Below are 24,322 nucleotides of genomic sequence, written 5' to 3'. Positions count from 1 at the left end.
CTGCATTAATTATTCTGATATGTTTGACCTCTACCTTACTCATTAATTCATAAAAGAATATCCACTGCTTTTCCAAAATAGAGTCAGGTTAGCAAATTTCACTGGAAATTTGAATACCACAGGGATCTTGCAAATAGAAAATGTTTTGGAAATACATTTCTTTTTGTTTATTTTTGGCCTTCCAATAAAAGAGGAATTTTTAAAAATAATAAGGCACTAGGTATTAGGTAAATAGGTCCCTTAGCTAGAATTATTGGAGGGAAAAGTGAGCTTGAATAACATTAAAGCCAAATTATGCTTGAAAACTGTCACCATGAAAAATGCATGTAGCTCAAAAGTAACCAAGTCATCAGCAGAATTTGCAAGACTGTACAAATATATGAGTTTATGTTGTAGAAGATGATAATTTAAAATTCATTTTGCTCTGAGTTTGCCAATACATCCTGTATTTTAGAGAATATAACTAAAATGAGCTCAAGGAAGCTTACAAATCCAGTGGCCAACCTGAGGTTGAGAAGTGCAGTGTGGTCTGAATTTGTTACTAGACATATCTTTTCTACATAGGCATTGGCACAACAGATTTTCATGACTCTCTGTCTTCTTCTGTATTTAGTCCACAGAGGAGATGATAAAGTGTCATTGATTAATCACACATAAAACAAATGAGGGTGTTCTTGTTCATTTTACTTCAGCAAACTGAGATGTGAGGAAGAATAAAGAGGTTTCAGGAGACCTATGGTGATTATAATTAAGAATCACCAGCAAACCCAAGGTGAGGGCTGGCTGACCCAAAGTGAAGGCTTAGTGAGTGAACAGTTGGACAAAATTTAAAAGTAACCAGAAAGCAATTCCCAAACAGATAGCTTTGAAATTTAGATGTCAAGTTAGTGAAATTATAGAACAGATTTTCTCAACCAAGAGTAATTTTGTTCCTTGGGGTACTTTTAGTTGTCCCATCTGGCAGATGCAGGGGAGGTGGGGCAGCTACTGACATTTAGTGGATAAAGACCAGAAATGCTGATTAAGGGCTTAAAATGCATAGAAAAACCTCATATTAAATAATTATCCAGCCTGGAATGTCAAAATCCCTGCTGTAGAACGATGTGGTAAGAACACAGTAATACAGTTATGGTGTATATGAGAGGAAGAAACTGCATTTGCTACTTTATGGCTTTTAAACAATACAAAAATTTATTGATAATATACTGTAACTTTCTTCAAATTTATTGACATGTTAAATGAAAATATGAGAGAGAACACTCAATAACCAACTAGTAACTAGTTCTAGAGAGGTTTTTGTAACTAGGAGCAGAAGAATCAATTATTTGAATTATAATTGTTAAACATTAAAATATAGAGCTTCTAAAATTGTGGTATAAATTATTTTTGCCTATATCTCCCTTTCCCTAAACATCCACTTACCAATGCATGAATAAAGTTGATTTTATATATTTTCTTCCTTTAACTATTCTTTCGTATACCCCACCAGTCTTTGTAAATCATTTGATTTTTTTCCAAGTGCATTAGGAGAAACAGTTATGTTCATGCTTATATTACTCAGAATTTACTACAGTATTTTTCTTTTTCCTCCTACCATATGTCTTTTAATTCCTGATACTCTAGTGAAACTAGTTAAATGTTTTATTAATATTCCATTCTCAATAAGTCAGAAGTTCTATGAGGCAGTTTGTGTGAAAAAAAGTTGTTTTGGCGATTACTAAGAAAATCCTACAGAAAATTCATAATGGATGAATGTAGGAAAACTTGAGTTTTTTTATTTTAAAATAAAAATAAATATAGATGAAACAAGTTTTAGATATAAAGAAATTTAGAACTGAGATAAGTTTATACTTGTTGACAGAAGAGGAATTTAAAGGTGACTAAGACAAGTATACAGTAGATAGATATAGAAATTCTTTCTTTCTCTTTTTTTCTCCTATCAACTTAAGCAGAAAGAATGAGAAAATAAATAAGCGAGGCTGATAAATTATAAGCCAAACGACATGAAAAAAGCTAAAAGAATCCATCTGGTGCCCAACCCAATCTGAGACTCAGAACCCTCTGTGAAGTTTGAAAGCGAAGCTAATGTGAAACATAAATTACAAAAAATTCTAATTGAGTCTATGTTAAATTAAGTACTTATTGGAATAATTAAGGATTAGTTATTAAAATAAATTGCAGTAAGGTTTCTTTTTACGCCATTTATATTAACTTAAAAAGTGACACTTTCTTCTAAGTGTGTGTGTGTGTGTGTGTGTGCGCGCGCGTGTGTGTGTGTCCTGGAAAGCTTGAGAAATTAGAAAAGAGTGCCTAAGATGCAAAAGAAAAAAAGGGGAAGTTAACTTTTGCTGCGTGGTCTGATATGTTCTAGGCTACAAAATTTTCCAGTTATTCAACATTTCCTTCAACTACAAGCCCACCCCTCTTCTCTCTGTGATGCTGGGGAGCAGGAAGTACATGAGGAAAAGTTTTAGGATGGGGAGGAAGAAAAAACTTGATTATTTCTGTTGTATTGCTCTTCCTGGCAGCGTGGTTTCAGCAAGAGGCAATTTATTCATTATTTTCCCCTGCACTTCCAGAATCAGCTATATTGTGCCCCCTCAGAAGTATCAGCAATAGCTGGGCATGTCTCTCCAGAAGATAGTTGAGTTCTACTGTGTTAGGTGCCTCCTGCAAGCCCTAGATTTTAATAATCCAAAGCTATTCTCTTTGATTCTGTGGCTCCAAAGGTGGTAGCGGTTTCCAGCAGTTGTGGTTTCTGTGCTATTTCTCTGTTTCCTTTTCATTTTCTCAGTTCTCTGACATCTTTGAAAATAAGTCCTTACATTAAATTCTCTCTGTTAAAATGACTGATAAGTTTGTTTTCCTCCATCGTTTCTGACCACCCTTTACATAAATTGTGTCAATTTTATAAATGAGTAAATGATGATGCAAAGGAATTCTGTAACTTGCCTAATGTTTCATAGCCAGCAGGAGGTATAACAGAACATGATCCCAGATCTACAAACCACAATCTTTGCTAATATCTCAGGAAAAATCAGAGACATAGAGGAAGACCACAAGAGATGCATGTCACCAAACTTTAAAGAATATATTAAGAGTAAATGTATGAGTATTCTGACTAACTACCCCCAGACATTTTTTCTCTTTCTTCATGTATCTATATATAGATTTTTTTCTGCTCCCTGCCAAATCACCACTACTATGACAGCAAAAGGGTTGCTTAAAAAGGCATGAATCCATATGGAGAAAAGATAATAGCACACTGAAAATATTTTTAAAATTGTAAAACTTAGAAAGAAGGTGAACAAGTAGAAAGAAGAACAGAAAAAAAAAAACCCACTCATTCTGCAATGGGGAAACCTTAAGCACAATAGGCCATGTCTCAGAATGCCAGAAAAGTTCAGAAATTGGAGACTCCAGGTTTCTTTCTATAAAGATAAGGATTTGTAGCAGGTCAATCTCAAAGTTCCTTTCCTACAACGAAACAGCCCGATGGTTATATCTCCCCACAACCCAATAGAATGATTACAACTTAAAAGGACTATCAGGGATTAGTAAGGCTTATGTCACCAAGGCCTTGTTGGAGGATACTTTGGATGGAAGGATGGAATAAAATTGAAACCTCTGTGGGTTTAAAGGTGAGTGATAGATAGGGACTTAGAAGAAGATAGTGAACAGTTGATGGAACAAGATTTTGAAAGGCATGAGATTCAGAGAAAAGGGATGGGTTGGCCTTCTGTAAAAGAGGTTTTTGTTTTTGTTTTTTCTTCACATTAAAAAAAAAAGATAGATGAAGGTATTTGGGGGAAAAAATGCATTGGGAAATGTATTTCCAAGAACTTGCCTGTTCTCCATATAAGGACATAAGGATGAGACAAAAGATTTGAGCAGAAAGAACATAAGTTTGAATTTTCTGTATAGGAAATTATAGCAGGAATCCACCTTCAACATTTTTCTACCATATAGTATCATTATCTTAAAGAATGATACCTTAAATTAACATAATACAGGTTACAATCTTGTGACCCACGTGTCAAATTTAACCTGAAAATTTGCAACTTTTAAAATATTATTTGTCAACAATTAGAAACTTGCAAAAATTCCATTTGAAGGCTTCTCCTTGAAAGACTGGATAATCTTACAACACTGGACATACATTTCAGAATGTAGCCAAGTGGTGGGAACTATCTTAGATAGGATCTATATTGCCTAGTCCCCTTCACTGATTTATGTTACCTTCCTGACCTGTGTAGTCAAGTTTGACACTCCTGATAATGTCACTGCCTTTTGAGTATCACCAAGGCACCTGTGTGAAACTGAGGTGTGGTTATCGTCTATATTTTTCAGTAAAGGAAGATAAGACCTTACAGGAATTCCAATCCATTAACCATGGATTGAGGACTTCAGATGAAGTGAAGTGCCATTTATAAAATGACCTGTGATTGTGTGAATCCCTTCGATCATTGCTACTGGAGATCCAGGGCCATCCAAACCCATTCTCATAAACGTATAGGGCAAAGTAAAACCACAGTGACAGGAATCTCTTTTGGCATCTGTTAAAGATCAAATCAATCTAAAATGACCGGTCCTTCCAGATTTGCTTATATCCAGTAATTTAGCAAATTTAAGTCTCTGACATAGGATTTAGTTTGACATAAATTGACTGTGAAATACAAAACAAAAGAGGTGCTATAACATTTTTATTTGAATAATAGTGATTACAGGAGTATCAACGAATGTTCATTTTATTTTTGAAAAATAATTCTTATACAGTGACTCATTAATTAATTTGTAACTCATTCCCATCTAACTGCCCAATGAATATCAATACTCAGTTATCAAGAATGCTGTATAATTATGAGATAAGAGCCAACTGGAAAAGCACTAGCTGTAGTCCTGGAAATTTTTAATGGATGAAATCACTTCACTCAAGTGTGATTAAAAACTGACTATTAATTTAGGAGTAAGAAATGACTATTAAACAGCTTACACCAGGATAACAACTCCTTAAGTTAGTTACAAGAAAGATCTCCTAACATGAAGCTATCTTGGTGTCTTTTGTGCTATGAATTTTGGCACATGGACTTCAATTTTGGGGAGTGGCATTTTCTTTTCTAATAAAATTACTTCAGTCCTGTGAGGAAGTTCATACAGTCTGGTTTGTTTATGTAGTTTCTCTTCTCTTTTCTTCATAACTTCCTGGAAGCGACTTTTCTCTGCTAACTTTCTATCTTTAAGTTCTTTGGCCTTATTTATTGCATCTTCTTTCTGTCGAATCTTTAGCTCTTCCTGCCACTGTTACAGAGAGAAAATCTCATTTACATATGATTTTCTATTTAAAAAAATATATATCAATTTAGCTTCTCAAAATACTGATTCTTGTATCCAATTGTCCTCTTAGTTTTTCTTTTTTTTTTTTTTCACAGACATTCCTAGGAAATTTTATATTTAACATACTGGCAAAATATATGTGCCACTTGTTAGAATACATATAAATCCCACACACAGAAAAACAGAATTTCCTTTTAATATTTTTTTAAGATAACAAATCATTCAAAAAAGGAAATAATAGGCTTCATATTTCTGTATCTCAAAGGATTTTGCTTTCTTCATCAATATTGGTATTTACACAAAAGCATGGGTTATAAAATGAAAAAAATAAGCAAAAGCAAAGCAAAAATAAACATATACAGAAAATACAAATTAAAGGCAAAAACTCTATACTATCTCATAAATATTCGAAATGAAATTAGTGGCTAGACAAATGCTTGCTATGCAGCAGACCAGTAATGACACTTCTAAGGGATTTACTTTAACTGACCGTGTTAATTCATGCCAATAGCAGGTAACTGAAGGCGAGATTCCTAAGGCATGAGTAACAGTGTTGGAAATAATGGTGATAAATAAACCAAAAGTCACCATAAGGACATTTTTTTCCCTTCTAAACATTTGATGAGGGAAATGGTAAAAGCAGATTGTAAAACTGTCTTCAGGGTAAAAGGTTCATGGCAGAATGACTCTGAGGATGAAATGGTGGAAATTCCTAGGGACACTGACAATGCTGCTGTATCCACAATTCAGGCATATATGCAAATTATCAGACTGTGATCAGCAACCTATCAATTAATTTATACGTGACTATGTATACCAGAGCTATAAATCATGACTACTACTTGTCATTTGGGATATACAAATATAAACAGAACCAAATCTCAAAGTCCATGTCACTCAGCCTTGCCAAAGGCAATTTAATTTTGTAAAATGTCACCAAACTCAGAAAAATCAGCAAAAATTGAAGAAAAAATTATATTCACTTATTTTATCCTCAGTTAACTTTTAATGACACAAAACAATGAAAAGGTTAACTGTATTTATCTTGAGACTGTATTTATACATATTATTCCTCATATGCTTCATTCTCAAAAACCAGTTTTGCATGAAATATGCAGGAAATTGAGGCACATTATCCAGGACATTCAGGCACAGGCTAGAATTCATGCGTCGGTTTAGTCTACAAGTTTTATGATACTTAACAGTGGCACATTCTTTTTCTCACATAGTAAACTAAAAAATATTTGTCTAACAAAAACTATTAATTTTGTTAACATAGAAGTTGTAGTTGGTATAATAATGACGTTATCTATAACAAAGAGCACTTATCTCTCTTATACAAATGATTTCTACGTGTCGCATGATTTTGTTTCTTGCATTGCAAAAAAACTAGCCAGAACTGTCAGTAAAATAGAATTCTTTGGCTTCTCAAATAGCATGTAAAAAGGCATCAATATATATGAACGCATCCAAGAAAATGTATCATATTACTATTGTCCAAGAGATAGTTCTCCTTCCCCACCCCCCAGCTTAGAACTTGGCATGGCTGAAATTTGCCATAACATCAAAATTCTTCTTTTCATTAGGCCCAGAGAAAAAGTAAACTTTCTTTTTGTCTCTTCTAACAGCGACAAGCTCAATTTGAATAAATTATTATATGTTTTGACTTTTACCTACCATTATTATTGTTCATTGTGGTAGCTAGAAGGACACAGATATGTTTGAAGTTGATGAGAAATGGAAGTACCATTTACTATTTTATTCAATTAATTCACTCCGTAATTCAGTGATTATGCTATGCAATACCAGCAATGTGCAAGGTGTCTTAATATCTGCTGAGCAATGAGGTATCTTCTCTATTTCTTATACATTATAGCCAGAAGTCAGTTGGTTTAGAAAGAACATTGTGTATGTATAGCTGCAGGAATGTGTGTTTATTACTTGTTAGTATTACAGACCCCACCCTTGCACCCCCAATTCTGGTTAGGGATTATAAGCCAATAATTTGAGCAGCTATGAAAAAGAGAAAAGGAGAATAGATTTGGAGTAGAGAAATCTGACTTTGTGCATAGACTCAATCATTTACTAACCCCAAAATGTTGACCAAGTAACTGAATTGTAAACAACTAATTTATTCTTCTAATTGTTAAATATTTTATAGGTATTTTGTAAGGATTAAATTTACTAATGTGAGAGCATTTTATAAAGTGTAAAGCATAAGTACAAAGCATTATTGTTATAGTCATCTGAAAAGACATATATATTAATACTTTATAATATTAAGAGATATTTGAATAAACCTTTCAAAATAAATGCTGTGAATTACTAACGACTTTGATAGACTAGGCACATATCAAACAATTTGGATCTTATAAATTCTCATGTATAATTTTGTAAAGGATTCCTGTACCCTTTTTAAGCAAACCCATGACAGTCATTACTTAGATAATGCTTATACCTTTGGAAAAAGGAAAAGATGATGGTTGTCAGGAGCTATCTCTTTCATTCAAAATACTATCTTTGGTCTCTTTAACTGGCCTTTGGCAGTCCAAAGTAGTTATCGTTGTGTACACACACACAAACACACACACACACGCACGCACGCACACACACACACACACACACACACACAATGTTGGCAAGTTGCTATCTCTTGTAATTTACTCTAGATTAGTGAAATTATTATTTAGAAAAATATAGATGTTAAAATTTACAAATGATTAGAAGTTCTTTAGAATGGCTGTATATACGGTATATCATTTTACCAAAAACTTTATTAGTGACATTACAGCTCTAATTTTGCGATTCAAAGATATCTGTCTTCAAAACCCACTACTTATAGCTATTGCTAGAGTGGCTTTAATATTAGCTATGTGATAAATAACTATTCAATGTGATTCTTAAATAAAACAATCTCTTATTCTTATTAGTAACAAAATTACTAATTAAATGAAATGTAAAAATTAATTATGGTAATATAATCACAATCTGATAGATAACACTGAACTACTGGTGATAACATTAATGTAAGTGCATTGTAAATGCTATTGAATCCATATTGTATTAAAAAAACAGAAAACAAGTATTTTTGTCTATACTCTAACTCTACTCCTAAAAATGGGTATACAATGATGTGCACTTGGTAAGAAATTATTGACTAAATGTATCAAATGAATTAAAGTGTCTTATGTGAATAGCCTGGTATTGCCACTGTTTGTTTAACTCATACTAAGAACAAAGTGATTAACATTCTTTCTGATCTGTCAAGGTTAAAGAATGTCACTGAAAATTGAGCCAAAAGATTTGTGCTCCTTTATTAGAACTACACTGCAGAAGAAATCAGTGTTCAGTGTTCAATATCAGATTGTTTTCACAAAAAAATCAGTACTAATTCAGGAAAAAGGATTGGGCTAGTAGTGCACAAATGACAGAAGACCAGCTTGTTCATAACCCAATGAAGGCACTGAGGTGTATAGATAGCATAGTGAGATATAATTAAGTGTGGCAAACCAAACATAGCTCTACTTTTAAATTCCATGTTAATATTTCAGCATCAGAACTACATTTTATAATTCAAAGTGTTTTTAAAGAACAAAATTTTTGCTGCTACTTTTAAAAAAATCAATCTTACATGATGGTCAATTATCTTTGCCAATTCTTTATCCGCCTTGGTGAAGAAATCTGGATATGGAAACATGGGAAGTTCTGACACAGAAGGATGTTCCCTTCAAAAAAGCACAAGAACAGATCAAGCATTAAGCATAGGTATTCCTCCCTAGAAATAGACAGATTTGTAAGACATAATTCATTATTAAGCATTTTGATTCTACATTATTAGCAAAAAGTACTTACTCTGTGGAGACTACTGTATGTCACCTTGTAGTTCTGTAAGCCATCTTGGGTCATTAAAAGTGACATTTCTGAGGGTAAGGCATGGCATATAGGATAAAAACTAGAAAACAACAGAAAGGCAACCTTCTCCTAGCAGATGTACATACTACAACTAGTCAGCAGTAAATGAGATATGAATATGAAGGGCTAAGATATGAATGGCTTAAGAAAATATGAAGTAGACTGTGTCCAATGTAGAGATGAAAGTAGATTTGCGTGGTTTCTTTACACTTGTTTCTCTTCTTTCTTTGCCTGGGTCTACGCATGCCTAACACACATGTTTTGTTGCAGTTGCTGGAATGTATGCTGTCCCACCTGCTACTGCTTGTTTGCATATACTATCATTTCTTTCCCTAATGCCTTCCTTCCCCCTCCTTTATCCCTGCTATAGGCTTGTTAATGTCTACTCATCCTTCAGCTCTTATTCAAGCCAATACCATAGATCTCATTCTACCATGGACATATTCTTTGTTATAGAATCTTAGTTGTAATTTTACATTTATTATGTGCCTGTGTGAAATGTATATTTTCCTGACTAGTGTATGAGCTATGTGGTCGTGGAGACTTCTACCTGTTTGAAAATTGTTTCTCCTGAGTGCCCAACACAGAACCAGTAGACACTCAAGAATACTTGTAAGTTTACTAAATGATTGAATTAATACATGAAAGCTATAGTCCAGGTGCAGTTTCTCAAGCCTATAATCCCAGCATGTTGAGAAGCCAAGGCAGAAGGATTGCTTGAGCCCAGGAGTTGAAGACCAGCCTGGGTAACATAGCAAGGCCTCATCTTTACAAAACATAAATAAATAAATAATAAATAAATAAATAGTTGTGGTCGTCACACATCTGTAATCCCAGCTACTTTGGAGGATGAGGCAGAAGGATTGCCTGAACCTAGAAGGTTAAGGCTGTGGTGAGCTGTGATTATGCCACTACACTCCAGCCTGGGTGATAGAACGAGACCCCAATTCAAACAAACAAACAAAAATAAAGCTATGATATGCTTTAATCCCCTTTATTTTCCAAGCCATCGATAAGAGGATACCACACAACATTCTTTTGTCAGTAGAGTAGTATCCAGTATAGCAAATGGAATGACAATCTCAAGAAACAAGTTGCAGAGTGAGGTTGACAACAGGAATTCAACGAAAAACAATGGAAGTGGCAATCACGAAAATTGGAACCCTCCCCAAAACTATAATATTCAGAAACATCGTGTGGCAAAAGAGCACTGAGCTTCTTACTAAATGCAGAATAGGGCCTTTAGACATTGTATTAAAACACTGCATTAAAAGAAAATAGGATCCTTGAAAGCTGGAAAATTGAGAGACATGCAAGATGGACAATTGAGTTAACTAAATGTATTCAATAAAATTTGGGCAGGTTTGATATTCAGATAACTGTGCTAAATGCATGAAAAATAAACAAGACATAATCTTACAACTATTTAAAAGGTTAAAAGTATTCAAGCAAGTTGCCTACATTATTATTTTCTGGAATAAGAAGTGTTCAAATTTTTTAAAAATGCAGACAACATAACATTAGAAGACCTTTAAAATAGGGAAAGTAGGTGGGCTTGGTGGCTCAGCCTGTAATCCCAGCACTTTGGAAGGCCAAGGAGAGTTAATTACCAGAACCTGTGGATTCAAGACCCACCCGGGCAACTTGACAAGACATCATCTCTACACGACATCAAAAATTAGCTGGGCAAGGTAGCTCACACCTGTAGCTCTGGCTACTTTGAAGGCTGATGTGGAAGGATTGCCACAGCCCAGCAGGTCGAGGCTGCAGTGGCTGGGAGCGTGCCACTGCACTCCAGTCTGGGCGACAGAGTGAGACTTCAACTCAAAAATAAAATAAAATAAATAAAGTAAAGTAAAATAGAAAGTAAATGGATGTGCTTGTGCACCTGTGGTTTCTAGTTACCTCAGTTGAATAGTTTATACTAGAAAATAAAAATGCACAGTTATAATATAAGACAGCATGAGACACGAGGGAGGTAAACATTCAAAGACATGAACAGAAAAATATAGTAAAATGTTTAAGCATATGAGCTCTGTACTTAGATCTCAAAGCAAACTTTGGTTCTGCCACTTAGTGTTATGTAATCCCTCTGTTCTTTCATTTCTTTATCCTCAATATAAAAAAATAATAGCACCTGTCTTGTTATGTTTTCACAAAGATTAAAAAGGGATTAGACATGAATCAAATACAGAAGAAGTTTCATCTGGAATATCCTTATCTCCATTTTCAAAAGAATTCAGAAGAGGAAACCATAGCATTGAGTTGGTACCATCAATTATAAAAAAAAGAAGTGGAGGACAAGAAAATTTTTGTGAGCATTTTACAAGATATGGAATTTTGACGTTTGAAGTTAAGTGAGAACTAGAGAGATATTTTTTTCAGAAAAATGCTGTACTCATTTTTTAGGGCTGCCTTAACAAATTACCACAAACTTGGAAAAACCCAAAAACCAGAAATGCATTCTTTTGTAGTTCTGGAGGCCAAAAATTCTAAATCAAGGTGTTGGTGGCATTGGCGGCATTGGCTTTTCTATAAGCTTTTGAGGAAATATCCATTCCTTGCCTCTTAATTTCCAGTAGTTATTGGCGATCCTTGATATTTCTTGGCTTATAGTCACATCACTCTTCTCTCTGTCTGTCTTCACATGGCCTTTTTCTTCCACGTTTGTGTCTTCTTTCTTCTGTTTCTTATAAAAACACTTCTTATATAAGGTTATATAAGTATCCTGCCTTTTGATTTAAGGCCCCCATGAAGACGACAGTCTTAACATTCCCCCCAGCTTTACTAAACTTTTAACAGGTATCCTTCTGGCTCTAGACCCTGGCCTCCCTTTTCTTAGTGCAGTATAGTATTTACTTTAGAAAATTTTATTTGTAAATTCTTTTCTGCCCCTTTGAAATGTAAATATCCCAGATTCTTGCTAGTTTTATAACCCAGGAATGTCTTTCTCAAGAACCTGCAGCCATCTTTTTGAAATGAAATAATCAAGAAAGATCTCTGTGGGAGGTCTAGGAGCCTACCCTGGATAAGTGACAATTAGCAAACACATCACATTGAACTAATCGCTTTTCCACCAGCTTTCCCCTGCACTTTAAAATTCTCCTGTCTTTTGTTCTAGGGAAATTGAATTTAATCTCGCTCCTCTATTACAACAGTCTTGATTACAATCTTCTTTGCCTGTTGAATTTGTTCAGTGCGATTTTTCTTTGACACACTCTAATCCAGGATAATCTCATTTTGAGATCATTATCTTAACTACATCAGAAAAAACTCTTTCTCCAAATAAGATCACATTCACAGGTGCAAATGGTTAAGACTTGGATGTATCTTTGAGAGAACATAATTCAACCCACTACAGATGACAAAACAGGAGCAAAGACTCAGAGGAAGAAAATAAAGAACTTACTTGGGGAGGAGTATGTAAACTGATACATTGAAGGGAAGAAAAGGTAACTCGTTCTCTTATTCATTCATTTATTCAAACATTTATTGCAGAAAGGATGTTGGTGCAGGGAATGTTAATAAAAAGAAAAAAGAGAAAACTTAGATACTACCCTTTGTGAATTTGAAGTTTACATGATGACATATAAACAACCATCAACAGCAAATGGGAAAATTGCTGTAAAATAGGGTTATTTGAAGTACAAAGGTGAGTAGGCAGCATAATTTAACTTAGTCTAAGAGTGGGTAAGAGAGAGCTCTTTGGATGGATTATGTGTGATTGTCCCAATAGGATAATTGTTAGATTGGTGAAAAGACACATATGGGACATGTTCAGTTTCTTTAAGATATAGAGGATGTACAAGGATAGTTACAAGAAAAGGGAGGCAGAACACCATAGCGCCTTATACAGAGCTATGGTTTTTCAAGTCTCCAAAGCTCTCCTGAACACATACAGATATGGAGTGAGCATCAAATTAGGCAAGAAGTGTGCCCTGGGAGCAGGTAGCATGCACAAGTCTCAGGTTTCTTTATTCCTGCTTTTCACATTATGACCTAAGATTCAGTGTTGAACCATCAACTAAGCAGATAAAATATTACATTTATGTCAGGCAAACTGCAATAACCATTGAAATTACCCAATGAGGGGGTTATATTGTATCAATCAAACAAAATATGGAGCATAATCCTTGCTCAACAACTGAATGATTTGTCCCCCTTTATCCTTCTTTTGGAGGAAAATTGGGCACTTACAGACTCACTGGTCAGTATATTTTTTCTCTAATATACCTTATTTTGCTTTTTGAGATTCATTATAGATGCATGAGTTCTCACTTATTTCAAACTTGTTCCAATTAATTGTATACTTTTTGGAAGCCTACATTTTATTATTTGCCTGCTAAAATCCTCTTGTCAGCCAACTTTCTTGTCTCCTTAGTTCTACTGCAATTTCTTCTGATGAGAGTCTTACTTTCAGAAGGCAACAAGAAGTCCAAGACAGAGACACTGTGGAGCCCTGATCTTTTAGAAAAGAATTATATTAGAAACCTGAGTCTGGGATAATTGGATGATTCCTCACAACTTTTGAAGTTAAGAAAGAATGATATCAGAAAGAAAGCCTACTTAAATCACTCTAGAAGAGTAAAAAAAATCACTTTTTATCAAAAGATTATGAGATGAGTTCATGTTATTTTTGATTAAATTAAGTTTATTTTTAACTTTCTCTAAGAACTTATTGCTAAAGCATTTTCTCTTAATTAGCTTGTTGATATAATACTAAAGAGGTTCAGTCAGATTACATATTCAAATTTCACAAATTGCTTCCAACATTTAGAAGTTTTCATTTTTTGTTCTTAGAACATGAATGGGTTATTATCCAGATGGTCACTTTGTTAGTATATTAGGGTGATAATCATTTGAAGGGAAACAAATTACTTCTTGCCTCCAAGGTAAATTGAAGACTATGCAGGTTCAAAACATTTACTATTTCAGATAAAATCACATAAAATCAATAAACAACAGCAGTAGAAGTTACAATGCAGACAAATAAGCCTTTGAAGTTTTTTTTTCTTTTTAAATTTTGTTTTCCTTTAAAATTTCACTGAGTTCTTTTTCCGTGGTCACTGAGTTCTTTTTCCATTATTGTGTAATAATCTCCTGTCGTGGGGATTTTTGTGTTAAATTTTAATTTATTAAAAACCTTTGAATAAATATAGATGTCAGCACTGTACTAGATAAACTTTAAAAAAAATCTTTAGAATTTATGTTGCCCCTATGGAGAGTAGCTTGCAGTAGACCAATGACCCAAGAGACAAATAATTATTATGAGAACCAATTATTATTTAATAAAATCTGTTTTAAAGTATTGATGATACACCAAAATGATAAGCATTTGAAGGGTCAAAATATTAGAGAGAAAAGAACCATGGGAAAGTAAGTAGCATTCTGCAAAATACGCTTCTCTTTAAGGTATTTTCCCATTTATTGTATAAAGTGAAAGGTAAAACATCCAGTCAGAGAAATTTTGATCAGAAGCAGAGAAGCTAGAAGAGCACTTGACAATCTTACAAGGTTGGAAAGGCAAAAATTCGAGTTTAGAGCTGCCAAGGTAACCAAGACTTGAGGGTTCAAGCTCAAGAGAAGAGAGTTTCCACACATCACAAGGTTTTTCTCAAGGCATTTGCTAAATTATTAAACTGAGAAGGCTAAGAATTAAAGCAAAGGAATCATAGGCCAGCAGAGTAGATTTTTTTTTCCAGAAACTTTACAGTAGGGAGGAATGTAAAATTTGAAGCTTAGGATCCACAAGACTGAAGAGGAGAGGTCTTGATAAACAACTCAGGTTCTTATTTGGGGCTCTTGAAAATCTACACCCTGGGGTTATGTTTGAATCAGATGTAGATTTCACTTAAAAATTATATCATCCTTTAGTTAGTTCAGCTATGGATTGGATTAAAATGCCTGGCTATCAATCAAATTACATAGCAGAAGAAGATGAACTATTTCTGGAATCTTATATCATCAACCAAGAGTTATAATAATTTTTAGTACACAAGATGTAGCATTCAATAAAAAATGATCAAGCATACAAGAAAAAAATTACATGGAAGTCATATTGAAATTAAAAATAACTAGAATAAATATATTTAAATAAATAAATGAAAAAATACAGAACTTCACCAGAAAACTGGAATCTATTTTAAAAATTCACAAAGTAATTCTAGAATTGTTAAACAGAGCAGTAAGTGGAATTTAAAAGCCAATGCATGGATATAATAGCAGATTGGACATAGCAGAAAAGAAGGTTAGTAAACTAGAAGATAGGACAATAGAAATGTCCAGGTTAAAACAAGGAACAAAACAGACAGAAAAATATGGAAAAGGGTAGAAAAGGCATATATGAGAATGTTCAAAGTAGAATCGTTTGTAAAAACAGAAAATTAGAAACCAACCAAATATCTGCCAATAGTTCAAGGGATAAATTGTGGTTGATTTATAAAATGGAAATACTTTAAATACAATAAGTGAATGAACTCTAGATGCAACTATACAGGATATAGTTTGAGAACAAAATAATATATAGAAGAAAACGTATAGTATAACTTTTTTATAAACCTTCAAAATCATATAAGACTGAATAATACAATTTAAGAATGTACACATTTATGGAAAATTGTAAACAAAAACAACAAAATGATGTGAAAAATTTAGGATAGTAGTTCCTTCTGCAAAGAAGGGAAAGCTAAGAGATTTGGGAAAGATATAAAAAGAGTTTTCAATTTTAGTAATATTTACTTCTTAATCTGGGTAATGAGAAATTTGGTGCTGCTTTTATTATATTAGTATCATTATTTTTGGTATTAAAATTGTATTTGCATATTACAGACATCATATATATTAACTATATATTTGACAATGAAAAAGTAAAAAAGGAAATAGAAAGCATATTTTTGCATGAATGAAACATCTTATGGAGCACTAGTTTGCCTTCTGTGTAACTGCCTAATTACCAAAAACTACAGCTCCAAAGGCACTTTTGTATAGGTAATTTGATGAATATAGATAATAATATTTTAAGTGTAATATACAGTTATGAAAAAATCTAAATGGATTGGCAATATATTGGGTTTGCTACTTGTACCTGGATAGTATAAATATTAATTGCCTAAGAAATAGCTCAGATGCTACCACCCCTAGGCATTTAATAAACTATTTACTAGAAGACTGGTAGTTCTGAAGCTTTTCACTGGATAAGGTAGCAACTCTGTTTAACCAAGGTAGCATCACTGTCTGAAGTTACCATGTGACCCTGCCCCTAGACTTTCTAACATTACTTGCATTAAGGTCCCAACCTATGGGCTGGGGACACCAAGGCACTTGGTCTCATTTCAGTCTGCCTTGGGGCAGGGCTTTGCTGTTTTCTCCTTTTGGTCATTCAGTATTTTGAGTAAGTTTTTTCCAAGCCTGCTTTCTCATTTTCTCCTTTCTTGGGCGTTTCTTCTGTACCAACTGGGAGTCACTCCTGTTTCTCTGGGACTGTCTGAATCTACATAGTATTTTTCTGATTGCCTTAATCAGCTTGACTAGATCTGGACTGTGCCTGCTCAGAAACACAGAGAGGGCACAACCTACTTGTGGTGCCAAGACCTGACTTGGCTTTGTCCCCTGAGGACCCAGTGAAGGGTCACAGGCTGTCTCCCAACTCTCAGGGTCTGAATGCAGGCAGATGGTGATGCTTTCTTTCTTCCAATAAAATAGACTTGCTCTCCACTTAATATTGTCCATTTAATGCCACAAACCTTTTATAATGTTCCTTTATTTTTTCTAATATTTATGCATATTTTACTAATGGATTTGGGTGGAAAGGGAAAAGAAAAGCAACCCCTTGAGTATCATACATATGCTTTCCTCAAGTAGAGATTGTAAAAACCAATACGAAAAGTCAGAATTCAAACCAACCAGAACTCTTCCCAAACTTTGAAAGTCCCTTAGCATGTCATCAATCCCTTTTCTGCAACTCAGTTCAGAAAGGTCAGTTTATCCTTATCAAAATTAGATCTTAAGTAGAATCATCTGTCAATCTACAGTAGTATTTTTCCCAATTCCATTTCATTTCACTATTTTTAGGAACCAGGGATCATCCTAAAAACTAAGAGTTTTCAAATATTTAGAGACATGTTTAATCATAACTTTAACAGCCAGGACCTCAGCTGGTCAGATCTAATCCTTCATGTGTCTTTAAAGCGGGAGGTTAAAAATAGATTATTTTCTGGGCATTTGAATAAGATATTTTTATTGCAATTAAATAATTTAGATTTTCTGTTTTGGAGGACTAATTGGTGTAAGTAATAGATCATATCTGAGTATACTTTGAACATTAATTTGATTTTCTTTGACCCTAATTAGCTTGCGTCAGTCATAGAACCTCAAAACAATACCTGCCTATAAAAGACAAGAGTTAAAGTTACAAATATTTACAAGAAAGTTATACAAAGTTAAAAAAAAGAAAGTTAATACAGTAAATTTCCTTGACTACTTTTAACAGGTAGGTTAGTAAGTAAAGAAAAAATTTGTTCTCAACTTGACTATTATTTTTACCATTTCCTGCTCCCACATTAAAAATATCTTGTAACTATTTAATTGACCTTGTATTTTAAAACATTCTACAAATACAGGCTGCTCAGTGAGAAATAAATTATTGTTCTGCTCTCATCCCTTCAACATCTACAGCCTGGGCAATGATCCCATTTCTACTTGGCATGAAGAACTGCCAGTCAAGGGGAGGGTCCAGGGTTTTTGGGCTTCTGTCATTCCCAGTGAGCCCGTCCCAGGGGATCTGTCTCAGGCATCAGCTTCTATAGTTTTAGTCTCGCTTTTCCTTGCCAGTCAGTTTATTGATTTGGTGGTTTTCCCATACAGTTCCTGCTGGAAAGTTTCAGGTGTTGCTTTCACATTGAGTAAACCCTATGAAAGCAACTAAGGAACTCAAAGTCAAGGCTTTTTGAACATTAATTTATTTTCAATTCACTGAGTCAAAATATTCAGTGGATGTGCTCTACCAAAACGATTCTTCTTGCATTCTCAGACACAAAATTTCATAGTCCTGGGCCAAGAATGATCTGCTTTCACCCTAGCATTACAGAGTCTTCTACAACAGTTTATCTACAACACCCTAAATCAATGGATCTATTAGGGTCTGGGGTTTTCATCAATGCCACTGTAGACACTAATTTGTGTGGTTATCACAACAAAGCTGTGATATGATTGATGTCAAAGATATGCCAAAAGACATAGTAAAAAAAATGCTATATAGATGGTTTACAAAACAAGAGAAAACATAGTATGTCTTCAAGAAGAATACTTCTGAAACAAATTTGGAGAAATGAGTTAGGAGTTAGTGTAAAGTTAGTAAGAATAATGGTACATATGGCTTAAGTGAGTAGATGTATTAGTGTCCTTTGAGAGACAAGTTTGGGTGAAGAACAAGTGATAATTTCCATTTCTAACTTGTTGAGTTTAAGTGTCTTCTTACACCAACTAGACCGGATTGCTCTCTAGGTCTGCTGGGTTACTGCCAGGATTAGTACTCCTCACTTCTCTTCTCTGTTGGGACCACAGCTTTCTGTACTTCACTATGTTCTTTTTCCTTGATTTATTTCCTTTATTTGGGGGCATATACTCTTAAGAAGCTTTCTAAGACATGGTGAATAGATGGTAAATAATTTGAAGCCTAGTGTATTTTACAGTTTTTTATTCCATTGTCACATTTTGCAGATTAGGCTCAGAAATATATTTAGGTATGATTTGTTATCTGAACTCTTGCTACTCAAATGGAAAAACAGAATAGATTCAGGTAGTTTTTTAAACAAAATCTTGTTACCTACTTTCTAAATATTATGAGTCAAATGTATTTAAATAACAAGGTATATTTATAATTCTAGAGTGGATATTATTGTCCCTCAGTGTATTGAGGCAATTGCTCCACTATCCAATGCCATTCTGATTTTCAGGCATTTGTGGTCATGTCTACTTAGTGTCTCTAGAGATGTATTATTCAAGGTATTTATTGTTAATTTTCTCAATAGAAAAGTGCTGAAATCTCAATGTGCAAAACTATGTTTGCTTCTTGCTTACATAAGTCTGATGGAATTAGACAGGAGCTCGCCTCCATCTGATGACCCAGGAATCTAGGTTTCTCCATGGTGTAATGTCACCATATCTTTTTTTACTTTCTTTCTTTAAAAATACATTTTACTTTAAAGATGTGGTGTACAATTCAGGATTGGGTATACAAGATGACATTGTACAGATAAAGTTTGGGCTCTCTTTGGTCCCACCTTTGCTTGGCTTGAGATCAAATACCTTTACTGATGTTGTGTTCCATTCTCCACCCCACCAACCTGCTACTGCCCATCCCTTTCTTATAGTATTATGGTAAATGCTCGGGGTCCACTTATGAGTGAGAACATGTGATACTCTGCTTCTGTAAAAGATCACTGAGTATTATTGACTCTAAATACATCTAAGTTGCTGCAAAGTCCATGTTTGCCCTTCTTTATGACTGTGTAATATTACATTGTATATATGTAACACATTTCTTTTATCCAATCCAGTTTCAATGGGCAGCATGGATGTTTCAGGTTTTTGCTATTGTGAATAGTGCTGCAATAAACATGTGGGTGCAGGTGTCTTTTTTGTAGAATGCTTTGAGTTCCTCCAGCTATATTCCCAGTAGGGGGATTGCTGGGTCATATGGAAGGTCAATTTCTAGTTCTTTTAGAAATGGCCACACTGGCCAGTCTTGGTGGCTCAACCTGAAATTCCAGCACTTTGGGAGGCTGAGGCAAGTGGATTGCCTGAGCCCACAGGTTCGAGACCAGCCTGGGCAACCTGGCGAGACTTTGTCTCAGCAATAAAATAAAAAATACCCGAGCATGGTAGCATGTATCTGTAGTTACAGCTACTCTGAAGGCTGAGGCGGAAGGATCGCTGGAGCCCAGAAGGTCAACACTGGGGTGGCCGTGAGCATGCATGCCATTGCACTCTAGCCTGGGCGAATGTGTGAGACTCCAAATCAAAAGAAAGAAAGAAAGAGAGAGAGAGAGAGAGAGAGAGAGAGAGAGAGAGAGAGAGAGACAGAAAGAAGAAAGAAAGAAAGAAAGAAAGAAAGAAAGAAAGAAAGAAAGAAAGAAAGAAAGAGTCACACTGTTTTCCAAAAAGGTTGAACTAGCTTGCATTCCCACCAACAGTGTAGAAGCGTTCTCTTTTCTCCACATTCTCGCCAGCATCTGTTGTTTGTTTTATTATGATGGTCATTGTTACTGGGGTTAGGTGATATCTTAGTGTGGTTTTGATTTGTATTTCCCTGATGATTAGTGAGGTTGAGTGCTTTTTCATGTGTCTGTTGGCTGCCAGTATATCTTCCTTTGAGAGGTGATTATTTCTTTTGCCTACTTTCCAATGGGGCTGTTCTCTTTGTTTTTTGTTTTTTTTTTTTTTCCTTTTGGCATGTTTGAGTTCCTTGTAGATCCTGGATGTTAGACCTTTGTCGGATATATAGTTAGCAAATATTTTTTTACCATTCTGTGGGCTATCTCCCTGCTTTCTTGATGGTTTCTTTTGTTTTGCAGAAGTTTTTAAGTTTAATGAGATCCCACTTATTTATTTTATCTCTTATGGCATTGACATCTGGGTTTTTTGGGTTTTTTTTTTTTTTTTGAGTTGGAGTCTCACTCTGTCACCCAGGCTAGAATGTAATGGTATGCTAATGGCCACTCCAGCATAGATTTGCTGGGCTCCAGTGATCCTTCCACCTCAGCCTTCCAAGTAGCCAGAACTACAGGTGTGCGCTACCATGACAGACTAATTTTTTATTTATTGTAGAGACAAGGTCTCACCAAGTTGCCTAGGCTGGTCTTGAACCCTGAGGCTCAGGCAATCCTCACCTCAGCTTCCCAAAGTGCTGGGATTACAGGTTGAACCTCCAAGCCCAAGCAACACCTGGGGTTTTGAGTAGGAATTGATTGCCTACTCTGATCTCTGTAAGGATATCTCCTGCACTTTCTAAGATTCTTATAGTATGAGGGTTTTCATTTATGTCTTTGATCCATCTAGAGTTGACTTTTATGTATGGTGATAGGTAGGGGTCCTGTTTCAATCTTCTGCATGTGGTCAGCCAGTTTTCCCAGCACTATTTACTGAATAGGTTTTTCTCTCCCAAGTGGTTGTTGGTGGAGGCTTTGTTAAGGTGAATTGGTTGAGGAATTGAGGTTTTGCTTCCAGATTCTCTATCCTGTTCCACTGGTCCATATGCCTGCTTTTGTAGAATATCAGGTTGTTTTGAATATTGTAGCCTTATAGTAAAGTTTAAAGACTGGAAGTGTGATACCTCTCACTTTGCTTCTTTTGCTAAGGGTTGTTTTGGCTATTTGTAGTCATTTATGTTTCCATATGAATTTCTGTATTGTCATTTCTAGGTCTGAGAAGAATGATGCTGATAATTTAATGGGTATTGCATTGAATCTGTAAATTGCCTTGGGTAGGATGAACATCTTAACAATGCTGTTTTCTTCCAATCCATGAGCATGGAATATTTTTCCATTTGTTTGTGTTTTCTTGGATTTCTTTGAGCAGTATTTTGTAGTTTTCATTGTAAAGGTCTTTCATGTCTCTGGTTAGGAAAATGCCAAGGCATTTCATTCTGTGTGTGTGTGTGGCTATTGTGAATTGGATTGTGCTTTTTATTTGGTTCTCTGCCTGTTTGTTGTTGGTGTAAAATAATGTGACTGTCTTTTGCACATTTATCTTGTACACCGAGACTTTGCCAAGGACCTTTATCAGTGCAAGGGTTTTTTTTTTTAACAGATTCTTTAGGACTTTTGGGGTATAGGATCATGTCATCAGCAAAGAAAACTTATTTTCCTATTTGGATACCCCTGATTTCCTTCTCTTGTCTAATAGCTATTGCTAAGACTTCCAATGCAGTGTTGAACAGGAAAGGTGAGAGTAGGCAGCCTTCTCTTGCTCTGGTTTTTCAGGGAAATGCTTCCAGATTCTGATCATTTAGCCTTATGCTGGCTGAGGGTTTATCATAAATGGTCCCTACTATTTTGAGGTATGTTTCTTCTACGTCCATGTGATCAAGTGTTTTTATCAAGAAGTGATGCTAGATTTTATCAAAGACTTTTTCTGCATCTAAAAATATTATCAGGAGAGGTTTAAGATGGCAACGGGACAAGCTGAACTGTGACAATCTCCACAAAAGATGACTCCTGAAGCCACCCCCACAGTCACTGCCAACACAGCGGGTGGCTGCTATAGCCAGTCCCACATAGCAAACAGCCTTCGTTGCACTACAGCCTCTGCTGTTTGCTACCAGGTACTGAAAAGCTGCTCTCGGTTCTTGTTTCTCAATTCTCAGTTCCAGCCTGGGAAATTCCCAGCTCTGGCCCAGGGAATTCCCAGTTCCCTCCTCCACCCCAAGCTGCTGGCAGCACACCAAATGCAGCGCCCATCTATATCACTGATTCCCAGTGCCTGATGTCAGACACACACCACCACAGCCCATCATAGTGGATCATTCACAAAAGGATGAATGGAGAGAAAGGACAAGTGAGAGAAAGGATCAGCAAAAGAGGAGTTGCCCACCATAACCATTTTCCAGGCAGAGATTTGCATTTCCCCACCCATCTATGAGCAGCCTCCACCTTGGTTTCTAAGGTAACCTCACCAAACAGGAGACAAAAGGCCCTCCCCTATGCTGAACCAGACACAGGCAACTCAGTCCTGTGGCAGACCTCTCAGGCAGCAAGTCAAGGGAACCATCCCAACCTATGAGTAAATCTATCTGCCTGCAAAGGGAAGAGGCTAGAGATCAGAGCTGAAGAGACTTTAGACACTCAGGAAAGACTCCAGGGTTAGTCTAGTTTCTTATTTTGACTTTTGATTTTATTGTTTTGAATGTTTGTTTTGTTCACTTTTGTTTGCTTTTTGAGTTATACTACTTGTTTGTGTTGGGGAAAAGAACATCAAAAGGCATGATTTTATTGGACTGTCTTTGTGTGATTACCAGTACGCTTTAGGAAACTTTGTTTGTTTGTTTTTTACTCTTTTCTGGTCTTGTGTCTCTTTTCATTCATTAGTTGGTATGGATGTCTGTTTTCCCTCTCACTCTTCTCTCTCTCCACCTTCCTCTTGACTCTTACTTCTTCCAGTATTTTCCTTTTTCTTACCTCCTTTTGTTTCAGGGAGCAAACCTAAACCCCACTGCATGGACAGATTGTAAGGCAGTGGGAAGTGGGTTCCAGTGTGCCCATAAACCTGTTGGTGGATACTGGGATCTGCAGATAGATTCTGAATCACAGCTTCCCCTTCAATTAAATCTCAAAACTGCAGAAAGTACAGCCTCAACCCACAGTCCAACCTCAAAAGTGAACAAAGCCAGAGGATGCTCATAAGGAAGAACAGGAGATTGACCAAAAAGAAGTAAAAGCAATCCCACATTCCCTGGAAAACAGAATTAAAGAAGGAGAGGGAAAGGAAAGAAAAACCAAAAGAAGATATGGGTCTCTCACAGACGCCTGGGAGGTCAGACACTGAGAAAACTGACTTCGGAATACAAACAATGAAGAGCCCCCAGAATGACTGGTCTCAAACTACAAACCCAAATATCAAGACATTAATGGAGAGATTAAAAAGAATTTAGGAGAGACAAGAGGAAACTAGGAAGGAGTTGATAACAGTAGCAAAGAATACTGTGAATGAAATAAATAACAAACTGATAAGCATGGAAAGCAGAATTAGCCAAGCAGAAGAAAGAATCTCAGAGCTTGAGGACCAAAATATAGAACTAACCCAAACTGTCAAAAACATAGAAAAAAAGCATAAAAAGACATAACAAAACCTTCAAGAGATAAGTGATTACTTCAAGATATTTTACCTAAGAGTAATTGTACTTCCTGAGGCAGTAAGAGACACAGATACTACCCTGGAACAAACATTCCAAGAGATTATTCAAGAAAATGTCCCTCATCTCATCAGCGATGCAAAAATTCAAACACAAGAGATTCAGAGAACCCCTGCAAGACAACAAATGAGAAGACCAACTCCCAGACACATAATAATTCACCTAAAC

The 24,322-nt window shown here is 35.4% G+C and overlaps 1 protein-coding gene across 1 annotated transcript in view; it reads right to left on the bottom strand.

The window, feature by feature from the left end:
• Positions 1-4,686: 4,686 nt before the first annotated feature.
• The window catches only part of TMEM232 (transmembrane protein 232), a 217,104-nt gene continuing 197,468 nt past the window's right edge, over positions 4,687-24,322 (bottom strand). Inside the window, exons 11-12 of the mRNA XM_021717952.1 lie at positions 8,966-9,059; positions 4,687-5,298 (exon numbers count right to left, since the gene is read on the bottom strand). Coding sequence (XP_021573627.1) covers positions 5,047-5,298; positions 8,966-9,059 — 346 coding nt within the window. The 3' untranslated portion in view covers positions 4,687-5,046. The remainder of the gene's footprint in view (positions 5,299-8,965; positions 9,060-24,322) is intronic.

The sequence above is a fragment of the Carlito syrichta genome, unplaced genomic scaffold (assembly GCF_000164805.1).
Source record: "Carlito syrichta isolate Samal-C Ts95f unplaced genomic scaffold, Tarsius_syrichta-2.0.1 Scaffold311566, whole genome shotgun sequence".
NCBI classification, from domain to species: Eukaryota; Metazoa; Chordata; class Mammalia; order Primates; family Tarsiidae; genus Carlito; species Carlito syrichta.
Note: the sequence above shows the minus strand (reverse complement) of the source record. Positions and strands in the feature narration are given on the sequence as shown.